General features: G+C 36.2%; 2 protein-coding genes across 2 annotated transcripts; one reads left to right on the forward strand and one right to left on the reverse strand.

Annotated features, from left to right (window-relative positions):
• On the reverse strand, window positions 184-2,247 carry LOC109713007. The gene has a single exon (XM_020236912.1). The coding sequence runs from the start codon at window positions 1,982-1,984 to the stop codon at window positions 707-709; it is 1,278 nt and encodes a 425-aa protein (XP_020092501.1). The 5' UTR covers window positions 1,985-2,247; the 3' UTR covers window positions 184-706.
• On the forward strand, window positions 6,690-10,781 carry LOC109713008 (uncharacterized protein At2g24330-like). Its single transcript, XM_020236913.1, has 5 exons — window positions 6,690-7,057; window positions 8,151-8,295; window positions 8,879-8,988; window positions 9,698-10,115; window positions 10,259-10,781. Exons 1-5 carry the CDS (start codon window positions 6,782-6,784, stop codon window positions 10,531-10,533), a joined length of 1,224 nt encoding a protein of 407 aa, XP_020092502.1. The 5' UTR covers window positions 6,690-6,781; the 3' UTR covers window positions 10,534-10,781.

Consider the following 12,785-nt stretch of genomic DNA (forward strand, 5'->3'; position numbering starts at 1 on the left):
ATAATTATAATAATAATTATAATATATATAATTATAAATATAATTATATATAATTTTTTATTAGTATGATTTTTGTCTTTATTTTTTTTAATCTTTCTTATAATTTTATTACAGCAATAGTTGTTTATTTTTTAGTTATTTTTTTATACAATTTTTTGACTCTTTTTTTTTACTATTATTTATTTTATTTATATATTTATTTCTGCAGAATCGTTCTGCAGCAACACGTCGGTCCTTTACTAGTTTTTCAATAAGATGTCGTAAGTCATTAGAGAGCTCCCTGCAATGGAAGCGTTATTAAACTTGTTTTCTAGAGATTGCTTAATGATATAAGTATTAATTGCTTAATGATGGAAGTATTATTTGTCGGTGACTCAGCGTGCTTGAAGGTGTGTTGTCAGTTAAAAGTTATTATCAATTTTAACTTGCACACCTTATTTAGTGTCTTTATTTACTCAGACGTTCAAACCAGAAAAGTGAATCATTAAACAAGTTGTACATTAAGATCAAAGAAACCAAAAAAAAAAAAACAAAACAAAACAAAAGAAAAAACAAAATAAACAAAATCAGGACAACAATTTAATTTCTTTTTTCTTTTAATTTTCCATCATTTTTATTTCCATCATTTTATTTCAAGGGCAAGCAAAGCACGTATGAAAAGAAACAAATTAAAGCTAAGTCTTAGGTAATGTTGGAATGAAGCTTGTCATTTCCGAGGATAGATGGTGAAGATGGTTTGGAGAATAGTGATGAGGAAGAGAACGACTGAGGTAGCGGCCAAAAGGAAGTTGAAGTTGTTGTAGACGATCTTGTGAATAAAGACCCTCACCTTTCTGCGTCTGTGGTAGTCGTTAAGGTGCTGAAGCAGAGACATGTAGTCATTGCCGGTCATGAGGTAAGGGGAGAGGGACTTGAAGAAGCTGAGAGACTGTTGGTCGCTGAGACCGCCGTATAGTATCTTCTTTGATCTCAGCTCCTTGACGTCCTCCTCCCGGCTAATGAGGGCGACGAGCAGAGAGAGGTAGGAGCCTACCGAGCTCTCAGACGCAACACCGGGGCACATCTCGAACGCCACCAAATTGCTGAGGACGATCCTGTTGTACGTGGTGAGCACGATTGGTGGGAGGGATAGCCACCCGTAGAGCGGGCCCCTACGGAAGCTGAAGTTGCGGAACCGGAACGTATCGCTAGCACAAATTCGAACCCCGACTTCTGCGAGGTCGATGGCGGAGGTGAAGATCGAGATATGCGTCACAATATCGTCGCCTCGCTGGACCTGGGGGCCTAGGAATTTCTCACGCACGAGCTCTAGGAGGTGGCAGGGACTGCGGTCGTTGTCGCGGTGGCTGCCGCCCTCATCGTATGGAGGCAGCAACCCCGCCGTCATATCAATCTTAGCAACAATTTTTTGGAGAAACAGATCGATAGGTACCCATCGGAAACTCATAAGGGCCTCTAGAACCACCCACGGAAGCTGGTTCTCGAGCAACATGACGTCCCTAAAGACTCGATCTAGGTTGAAAGAGCTCATCCACCTTTCGACGGATAAAGATGCCGGGATGTACCCGGTTGCCGTCACAATGAACTGCAGCAGAAAGCAGCCATCGAAGAACATCATGTCCGCGAATTCCTTGTCGCTGATGTCGTCGAATCGGTCCGCATAGCACAACCGAGCCAGAGGAGTCACATCACGAACCACTTTGTAGAACTCTCGGACGGAGCGCCGTGAGCTCTTGCAGAAGTCGAGGGCGACCGCCTTCTTGATTGCCTCTGCCGGCTGCACTTGCGGGTCGTGTCGGTGGTACGGCCCGATCGCCACTACCTCGGGGTTGAAGTACTGGTCGCCCTTCTCGATACTTCGAAGAAGGTAATGGACCCTCCGTATGATGGGCCTCGTTCTGTCTGGCCATTGTTGCGCTGTGGACTGGATCTCCGTCATCGCCGAAACAAGCGCTTCGGATTCATCCATGGCTTCCACGTTCATGCCGCTCCGCGCACAACTGCTGCTCCTTCAGCAATCGCCTCTCGTGTTTCGGCCCCTCCTTAAGAAGAAGGACCGGCCAAGCTCCTTCGCCGTCTCTCGTATCGTTTGCTTTTACCACCACTTCTCCGCAAGGCAACTCGATTCCATTACCACGTCGCAAGGCAACTCCATTCGATGGTCTTTGGTTTTTTCTGTCGGAAAGCTTTAAAACAACTATATATTTCACCAGCTTTTTTTTTTCTTTCTTTTTCCCTTTGTTTGAAGAGGAATGCTGCTTGCACTCTAGTAGTGAAAAGATCAGAAAGAAGTTGAACAACCCTGTGTGATCTCCGAAGACCGAAGAATTTCTCTTTTTGGCTAAATTTCACGGCTTGTCCTCATAATGCTCATGATATATATATATTTTAGTTTTTTAGATTATAATTTATCATAATTTTTTATTCAAATTTTATAAATTATTGTAATTAAGTCTCATAGTCCGTCCTATTGAGTAAGCCGGAGACTGATTCATCGCCAATTTGGTAACACTATATATATATATATATATATATATAAAATTAGGCTGGAATACTTCTAATAGCACTAAGTTGTTGGTGCTATTAGATTTTCGGTCTTTGGACGAAGGGACGTGCGGTTAGAGTAATAATGATTTTCGAGTTGAATTGATGGTTGGTTGAATAGTATAATTTAACAGGTGAAAATTATCAAAAGGATAAATCTAGCAGCGAAAGATTCGATAGCACCAAATAATATAGTAGTTAAACTCTCTCTCTTTATATATACTAGTGAAGACCCGCGCTTCGCGGCGGAAAATTTATGCAATTTTTAAAATATTTTGAACAATTTTTTTTTATTTTTTTAATTTCCAAATTTAATTTTAAATTTTAAACTTCGAAAAAATGAAGAGAGAGAAAAAGTAAAAAAAATTATTTAAGTAGAGAGGGACAAAAAAAATTTGAAGTTTGAAGCACGATTTATTATATGTATTATTAATAAATTAATTAATTATATATTATATAACATTATTAATAAATTTAATTAATTAATTAAATTTATAGAGTTTAGAAATTAAAAATTTTNTATATAACATTATTAATAAATTTAATTAATTAATTACTTTTATAGAGTTTAGAGATTAAAAATTTTAAACTTTGAAGTTTAAAATTGAAATAAATATTATATGTTAATATTTGAATTTAAAATTTAAACATAAAATATAAAATCTAAAAAATTAAAATTTTAAAAGTCTCTCTCTCTCCCTCTCTCTCTCTCTTTCTCCCCCTAGCTCTCTCTCTTTCTCGCTCTTTCTCTCTCGCCCAGCGTCTCTCTCTCTCTCTTTCTCTCTCTCTTCCCCTCTCTCCCTCAGTCCCTCCTCCCCCCGGTGCTCGCGCCGCGGCCGCGGCCGCGGAGAGGGGGAGAGAGAGTCCCTAAATCCTAAACCCTAAACCCTTCGTAGCGGGTAAATAATATTTAAATTAATTAACATATATAAGTATTACAATTTTAAAATTAAAAAATTATAACTAACTAAAAATATTATAAAATAAATTTTAAATAGTTACATTATTCTAACAACTTAATATAAATTTATATTTGATTTATAATTTAGATTCGGTGTACGATATAGTTAAAACAGAAGTATAGGACCCCAATCGGGCCTTTCTAAAGTGTAGCATAATCATTAAAATTAAAATTTCTAATTATATTCGTATGAAATGTTACTATATTATGCAAATAACACTGTGTAGTCAGTAGTCTGATGGTCATATAATTTTTTATAGAACACAGAGTCATCGTAATTAATATCTTTGATCTGCAAATCACATTCATCTTTCAGTCTCTTAAGAGCAATACGTGCGGCATCTTGTTCAGCCGCAGCTGATGTAGGAAATTGGGTGCTCAAACATCGAACAGTTTCAACTATAATTTCACTCTGAGAAATTTGCAAATCTATATAGCCCACAAACCTCCCCTCGGTGTCCACGCTTAGTACACATCGTGGCACTTGTAACTGGAGCTGCTCATAAATGAACTGCAAAAGGAGGAAGCAGAGAAATTTTAATTTTATGGTTAGAAATTCTATGTTGATCAGAAAGAAACAATTCATAGCAAAGAGAACTACTAACCTGAAACCCTACCAAGAAGGAAACGTCCAGATCTTGTAAATGTGAGCGTCGATTCCTGGGGATAAAACAATAAGATTAGTATTATTATTATATAATATAAGAAAGAAAGATTTGATCTGAATACCTAAATTTCTTACCGTTCAAATTTTGGGATAATAGCATAAGATGCTAGTTTCGATCTGAGGCATGGATGAATTTTATAGGCAAAAATGTAGCAGCGAGGAGGGTAGAAGAATCGACCAGGGTAGAGGACAGGATCCATCTGAAACGGTGGTAGATTTTATGAGCACGATCCCGTCGATCCCGTCTGAAACGAAAATAGGAGACGGATGCTGCGACGTAGAGAAGAGAAGAAACGATTTGCTGTAACCGACAGGAAAAGAAGCAAGGTCGCGCGGTGGGGGAGCGATTTACTGTAACGGATATGAGAAGAACATGAGAAAAAGCAAGGTCGTGAGGAGGCGGGGCGATTTGCGGTTTCGTGCGGAGAAGAAGAAAGGATCGCGTGTATTGGTTTGGTTTTATTTAGAAGTTTAGATAGTGAACGGTTCGGTTTGCTTCGCTTCGGTTCAGAGAGAAGCAGTTCAATGGTTCGGTTCAGATGTTTAGAGACAACGGTTCGATTCGGTTGGTTCGTTTCGGTTCGGTTCAGAGGTTTAGAGAGATGCAGTTCAATGGTTCGGTTTTCATACACAAAATTAGAGAGGCAGATCATTGGTTCAGTTCGGTCTAAAAGAAATGGTTTGGTTCAAAGTGGGTTATTATTATTATTTATCTATTAATTATCTATTAACCTAAGAATGAAGGGTTTCTTGCCACGTGACAAGAAACATTGTGGATTCATTTAGGTTTATAGATACTCTTTATTACTCTAACGGCTTAATGTGTTATACCCTTTATTACTCTATCTGATTACTGCAGTCATAATTACAACCAATCTACGCGTAGTGACAACTCTTGCTGTTGAATTTTCTCGTATAGTTTCAACTATAGTAATTAAATTCAAATACATCAAATCAAACACTGTATCTATATTGTATTTAGTTACAATAACAGTGCAATTACAACTATATACAACCAAATAGTCTTTACACCAAGATGAACATCAGACTCGGCCCAGACTCCAAATGGGCCAAAGCCTAAAACACGGACAAGAGAATGGGCCAAAAGTCCCATAAAAAATGAAACCGAAAGGTTAGAGACTTTTGAGAGGATGTTGATATGCTTATTCATCTGATATTTTATAAAGAACTCGGTAGCAAAGCCCCACAAAAGCCGACTTTGATTATTACTCTGCAAAATGAATTCGGCGGGCGACGGAGCCCCTAAACTGCCCGATTTCTATTGTAGTCGGCAACGAGGAGCCTCCGCACGCCGACTACAAGAGATCGATATGTGTAAATGCGAAAAAAAAAAAAAGGGAGTGAGAATATCAGTTCTCGGTCAAACGGTCAGCATTTTGGCGCCTCCTTTCGGAAAGCGCTCGCTCGCTGCCACGTCATAGGGGCGGTGCAAAAAGCCAAAACCAACCGCCAAGGCTTACGTACATCTCACACTAGACCCGGTCTATACACCCAACCACTCTATTAACCTCCATTGTTTGAGAGATGTCTTTTTTTGGAATAATTACCTACACATCTCTCAAAATTTCTGAAATATTTTATAATATTTTATTTTTTTATTTAAAATATACATTTTATATATTTTTTCGTTATTAAAAAATAACTCCGCTGTTAGTATCCGTTAAATCATCTTCGATTAAACCAGTATTAAATTTTTACCGGAGTTAAAAAATGTCAAAATTCTCTTTTTGTCTGTAACTTAATGATAAATAAGAAAAGTTAGTAACAACAGAAGGATATATTTGAAAGGGCGAAAATTCAAACTGTTTTTTTTTGCCCCTAACTTAAGGGCAAATAAAAAAAAATTAGTAACGGTAGAAAGGGGATATTTAAAAAGGCAAAATAGTAATTTTATAAAAATAATGTTTATTTCCGACGTTCACTAATAAAATTTTACTCTAGAGAGATATATGAAAAAATTTAGATCTCTAGAAGAATATTTTTTATATTAGCCTTCTAAGCGAGGGAAATAAAAATGTCTGAAATCTTTTAGAGGTATTTAAATAATTATCCTTTTTTTAGCCCTTGTGTAGTTCAAATTGCATTAGATAATTTAAATATAATTTTTTCTGATTAATTTTATCTTACATCATGTGAGATAATATATTAAGATATTTTTATATAACATAGACTCTTTTTTTTATCTTACACCTTGTTTTCTATTGCAGTGTTTTATATATTTTCACATAATAGAAATAAAAAATTTTAAATTTTACTAAAATTATACTAATAATATTATTATAAAATTTTTTAATTTGTTAAAATTTTTAGCTACGGCTAAAATTTAGTATGAAATAGAAAAAGAATAGAGTGTCTGAGATCTAATGATAGTGATGAATTTGTCATTTGTGTGATTTGTTCATGATGACGTGGCACACCCGGTTCATGAGAATAGTTATTACAGCTAAAGGGCAAATTATAGACCGAAAGAAACCACGCTTTTTTTATTCAATTCCTTCGATCTCCTCCTCACTCTTCTTCTTCTTCTTCTTCCTCTCCCCTTTCCTTTTCTCCCTCTTCGCCTCATCTCTCTCGATTCAGCCCTAGCAATGGCGAACGACGCCATCCCCTCCTCCTCCTCGTCGTCGGAGGCCGCGGCGGAAGAGGAGGAGAAGAAGAAGAAGAGGCGTAGTGGCCGCGGAGGCGGCGGCGGAGGAGTGGTGTCGCGCGTGTGGAAGGGGATCTTCGGAGCGGGACATGACTTGGAGAAGGAGCTTCGGCGCCTCTCCGTGGCGGAGGCCTCCGCCCACGCGCGGATCAAGCGAAGGGCCCAAGCCACGCGCGCGATGAGGACGAACCTCGTCGTCGTATCGATCGCTCTTGAGGTTTTGCGATTTGATTTGATTTTAGCCGAATTAGTTTTAATTAGGTCGCTGGAATTTATCAAGTTGATTTCGAATTTAGGGTTTGATGAGGTAGCAAGGTTGTCACTATGTATTGAAATGAGCTTAATATTTGGTAGTTGTTTGATATTCTCAAATCATATTACGTTTGATTGCAATAATTCAGGTAGTTTGAATCACAAACTTCAATAATTAAAGTTTTGATGATCAAATATCAGCAACCTTGTAGTTCGAGGACTATTCGTCAAATTTGGCCTATGATTTATGTGTGCAAATGGAGCAATATTGCTCGTTTAGTTTTACTTTTTTGTTTGTAGAAACATGATTTTTGATGTTTATAATGGTTGCACAGAATTGCGCCAAGTGATTGAAAAATCTGGTATGAAGCTGTTCGTCCAATTTAGCCTATGATTTATATGAGCAAATGGAGTGATCTTGCTTGTTTAATTTTATATTAGTTTGTAGAAACATGATTTTTATTGTTTATAGTGGTTTCACGGCATTGCGCCAAGTGATTGAAAAATCCGATATGATGATGTACTTCAACACAATATATATTAGATTCCGTATACGTCACAAATATATCTTTCACCAGTTGTGTACTTCTATATCTTCTATAAAAGTTCCTAGTGGTTCTGCAAGTGTTTGTTGCTTCATTATTGCTAAAACCTTCCAAAAAATGATTTAGTGTTCTTGGTCATTTTCTACTAGATCATTTTTTTTTTGGTAGCATGGTATCAGAGCTAGCCCAAACCCCCCTCCATTCCAAGAGGTCCTTAGTTTGATTCTTTTATCCGCCACTTTATGGCATCAATTTCCGTCCTTTATTCCTTTGTATTTTCCATTATCTCAGACCTTTTGGCATGGTTCGTTTGATATTCACCATGCATGCGAGTGGGCAGTGTTAAGACAAATTCTAGGCCATTTCCTAGTTGGTCAATTTTTTTGTTAACACCTATCAGATATTTCTCTCGGTCAAGACTCAGGGTTATATACTCGTTAGAAAAGCCTTGATAATTTCTTAGGATAGTTGCTTTTTGAACTGATTTCTAATTGTTGTTGATTTGTTTCACAGGGTTTGGCTGTTGCATATGCTATCATGACGACAAGATCATTGGATTTGAACTGGCAGATGAGGGCAGTTAGAGTGATGCCTTTGTTTGTGCTTCCTGTTTTAGCTGTTGTCATCTACTCGACACTTGGGAGCGTCAGAAGAATGTGTAAATATCATGGACTCTTTTCCTTTTAAATTTTTTTTATAACCCAGTTCTCAGTTTCTATAAATTTGCTGATTGAGCTTTTGATCTATTAGTCTCTCTTTATAGACGTTTATTTGACTGTTCTTTCATATTTGATTGGTCCATTGAATTTTTTTTAATTAAATAGATATTTAAATGGAAAAAAAGAAGGCGGCCGTGGAGTATAGAAGAAGTGATCCTGGGTTGTACTCAGCTTTCATCCCTATTCAATTATGTTTTTGATGGGAATATGGGACTTATTAGGTGTATCAGCATTTTTCCAGCTACAAATAAGGGGGTATCATGTTAATGAAGTTCATAGTTTTGTCTGGAGAAGGGAAAAAAAGAAAATAATGTGATGGTGGGGAATCCTTTCGCCACTAATACAAAAAAGCACATATAAGATGAACTGCCTCAAAATTGATTCTCTGAATCTTTGATGTTTTTCTTACATGGTTGACCATGAGCTTTTTAAATTCCTTTTAGACACCTAATGTGGGAGAAACTTTTAGTGAGATTTGGGAAAAACATTATCCTGTTTATAACCTGTCCTTCTTTTCTTCAGTGGATAGCAAGGACCAGAAAGCGCTTGAGAGGCTCCGTGAAGAAAGGCAAGCGAAGATAACTGAGCTGAAGGAGAGGACAAATTACTACACTACACAACAGCTTATTCAGGTAGGTTTTTCATCTTTCTATCCTTCATCTATATATCTACTATTGGCACTTGATCTTGGGCAAAAAAAATGCATTGATATCACTCTCTGTAGAGTTACATGCCTAAGTGGTTCCTGTATGGTCTACTCTTGTGTACCTGTCAATTTAATCACTGAGCACTTCTTTTAGTCAATCAGGTCACTGAAGTCTCGACTATTTGTGAAATTCATTATTCCAAGTGAATTAAAAGAACTTGTACTACCGCTTGGTCCATATACATATCAGTAATACTCTTGATTCCATCCGTTTTTTAAGAATCTCAGCAAGTGTTTAACCGTCCATGTCTGCAAAGTCGATGATGTACACTTATAAGATGACGCTGGGAATATACCTATTTTTTCCTCCTTTTTTTCTCTCTCCAAGAACGAGGTATGGTTTAGTACAATTTATCACGATCCTATCATAATAACTCTTTTGGTATCTAAAAGAGTTTAGGGTTCAAATCTATTTCTTTATATCTGTAACATTGGAGGGATAACTAATAATTTAACTTCTGAAGTTAGTTTATTTATCATCAAGGATGGTATTAGTAATTTAGCAAAGCTTTGATTAGCGAATTTTCATCGAAATGGACATAGCACGATATTCATGTATCAGTGAAAGTAGAGTGACTAACTTTTAATTTTTATTCTCTGTATATGTTACTGATTCTTTATAACGATTAACGCAGAGATACGACCTTGATCCTGCTGCCAAGGCCGCAGCAGCAACTGTTCTGGCATCTAAACTTGGAGCAGATTCTGGGTTGAAATTTTATGTTGGAGATGAATCAAATACCAGTCCCTCATTGGGAGTTAGCAATGATGTTAACCCGGCGCAACCTACTCAGCTCCGACACAGAAAACCAGCTTCTGGCAAAAGTGCTGCCGCAGTAAGCAGCCAAGAAGCTCACTTCTTTGATGATTCCTTAAATGAGTACGACGAAAATGCCGGGGAAATTGCTTCTCCAAATCAGAGTTTTGTTGGACATAATAAAGGTTCAGCTGGTAGTGACGGGGGATGGCTCGCTCGAATTGCGGCTTTGCTTGTAGGAGAAGATCCGACACAGTGCTATGCGCTGATCTGCAGCAACTGCCATATGCATAATGGTAAGTGATGTCTTTCGAAGTTGTTATCATGTCAAATTACCTTTTTATCCCTTTCCGCTCTAAATGTGCTCGCCCTCGTGTTTAACCTCGATCACAAGCAACAAAATGCAAGAACTGACTCAACTGGCTAACTTAATGTGCAGGATTTGCGAGGAAAGAGGATTTTCTATTTATAACATATTATTGCCCTCATTGCCACGCATTAAACGGGTCTCGACAGCAAGCGGAAAACGAAATGATTTTGAATTCTGAGAGGGAAACTCCGATTTCTCAAGCTGATGGTAATGATGCGTTCAACGACGCGAGCAATTCGAGCTCGATCACCGGCAGTCCATTTGCAAACACTCCAACAGCTGCCAAAGAAATGCCTCAAGGAGACAACGGCGACGAGGAAGGAAATGATGTTCATACTAATTAGGAATTTGCATTCAGTATTATATGTAATGCTTTTACAATGAGATAGCTTCTGTTGAAGGGAAAATTCGTTTGTTTGTCGATGATTCCGCATAAAGAGAGGAAAGGAGCATGTTGTGTAAAATAATTACTAATTCTTTTTGAGAGTTATGGTAATTTTTGGCCATTTTGTTATATACTGTGAGGAGTGGAAGGTACCATAATGGGGTTTTTGGGCGACTACACTTATAGAATTTTTTTTAATTCTAAAAATATATATGTATCCAACATTTTTATTTGTAAATTATGTTGCACTATTTTACAACACATTGTACTGTTTGATAAGTTATTGTGAAGTGCTCTCAAGTAATTACGTAATAAATTTTCAAGTGATGTAACGTATTTTTTAATTGTTCAGCAACTAATCACATAGTATTATATTTTTTAACTAATGGTTTAATATTTTTATTTCTTTGAATGGAGAAAAAAAATTTGTAGAGAGAGCATGACAAAACAATAAAGAAAAAGAAATAACAGTGCAACACAAATATTAGTAACAAGCATAAGTATAGTAAAAAAAGAGTCTAGATGAAGAAGGGATATAACACACCACTTATTAGGCATTTGTTATATTATTTATATAAATATTACACTACCTGTTCTTTTTGGACTATATTTAATCTTTTAATATTAGTAAATTTTTATTTTTTTAAAAAAATTTACATAGCAAATACTAAAAATAAAAATAAAGGATTCACGTTGGCGAAAATAGTTTGCATATATTATGAATTAAGGTAGATGAGATGCACTATTTAACTATTACTTCTTGTCTAGAGAATACGAAAATTCATCTTGCACTATGTACGAATTTTGACTACAGAGACAATTTTGTCAAAATTTTGAAAAATAGGAGCAAATTGTAGATTCCAAAAAATGCATTGGATCTGCAAAATCACAAAATTAGTTATTATTTTTTAGCACTGATATGGTACACTGAAAAGGGGTATAAGTCACCCCCTCATCTAAGGACCCTTAGTGGGGAGTTTTTAATATTAATGGACTTAAAAGAATATTATAATTATAAAAATAGTTTTTTTAAAAAATTATTTATAAAATTAGTTTTATGCAATGAATGATTTACCGTATTTATTTAAATATAATAGTTTATTTATTCTCAAAATGTTAAAATTATTTTTACTATTTAATACTATACATCTTTTGAAGTTTAAATGTGTAAAATATATAAGTTCGGTAAATAATGAATAATGTATCGTTTTTAGAACGCGGTGAGTCATCGTTTTTTAAAAATAGTAAATAATTCACTGCAAAAATCTAATTATATAAATAAAAATTTTAAATGTCCATTTTTATAATTAAAAAAATTCTATAGCATCCGTTTGGTTCGGAGTTAAGGAGTGGAAAAACCCTTTAACCCCGAAGTTATTTCCAAACGCCTAATTTGGGGATTGGGGTTAACTAACCCCACCCCACCCCACCCCACCCCACCCCACTACTCCAAGTCTCAAACCAAACAAAATACTGTTTTATCTATTATCTTTCTTATCTCAACCACTCCAATCAAACACTATTTTATTTATATCTGAACTAATCCCAATTTTCAACTAAATACAAAATTATTCTAATCCCACCTTAACCCTGAACTTAACTCCATTCTTGGAATAATAAATTTTTACTTAACCCAGAACCAAACGGTTGCATAGGGTTAGTCGATCTCAAAACCTTCTTAATAGGTCCTTATCTTGTCCTTTTTTTTTAATACTAAAAACTTAAAAAATTTTTTAATAAATTCTAGGGCGAAGTAATGTATGTCATACATGTAGCATTTTTTTTTTTTCAATCAAAATCTATTAATTAAAGAAAATATAAAACTGAAGCTTTATTGCAAACTTTCCATAATAGAGGGGTCTCTGTACATTTTTATGCAGAAATGGGGCTTCGTTTTCTTCTTAACGACAATACAGGGATCGAAAACTCCAACTCTCTCTCTCTCTCCCCCTTCCCCAGATCTCGTTCCCGGCGAAACCCTAGATCTCAATCCCAGGTATGCTCTTTTCCCTTCCTCCCCATCTCTCTCTCAATCTCCGCATCTTTGATTCCATTTCATTTCGAAGCATTAGATCCGTTAGTTTTAGCTTACACTCTTTGATCGATGTGAAATGGCTCATTAAATCGCTATAAAGTTGAAGGTTTTTGCCTAATATTGGGCTAATTGATGTTACTTTTGTGCCTAGGGTTGTAGATCTACGAGCATTGTAG

This window comes from Ananas comosus, linkage group 7 (genome assembly GCF_001540865.1).
Source record: "Ananas comosus cultivar F153 linkage group 7, ASM154086v1, whole genome shotgun sequence".
NCBI lineage: Eukaryota > Viridiplantae > Streptophyta > Magnoliopsida > Poales > Bromeliaceae > Ananas > Ananas comosus.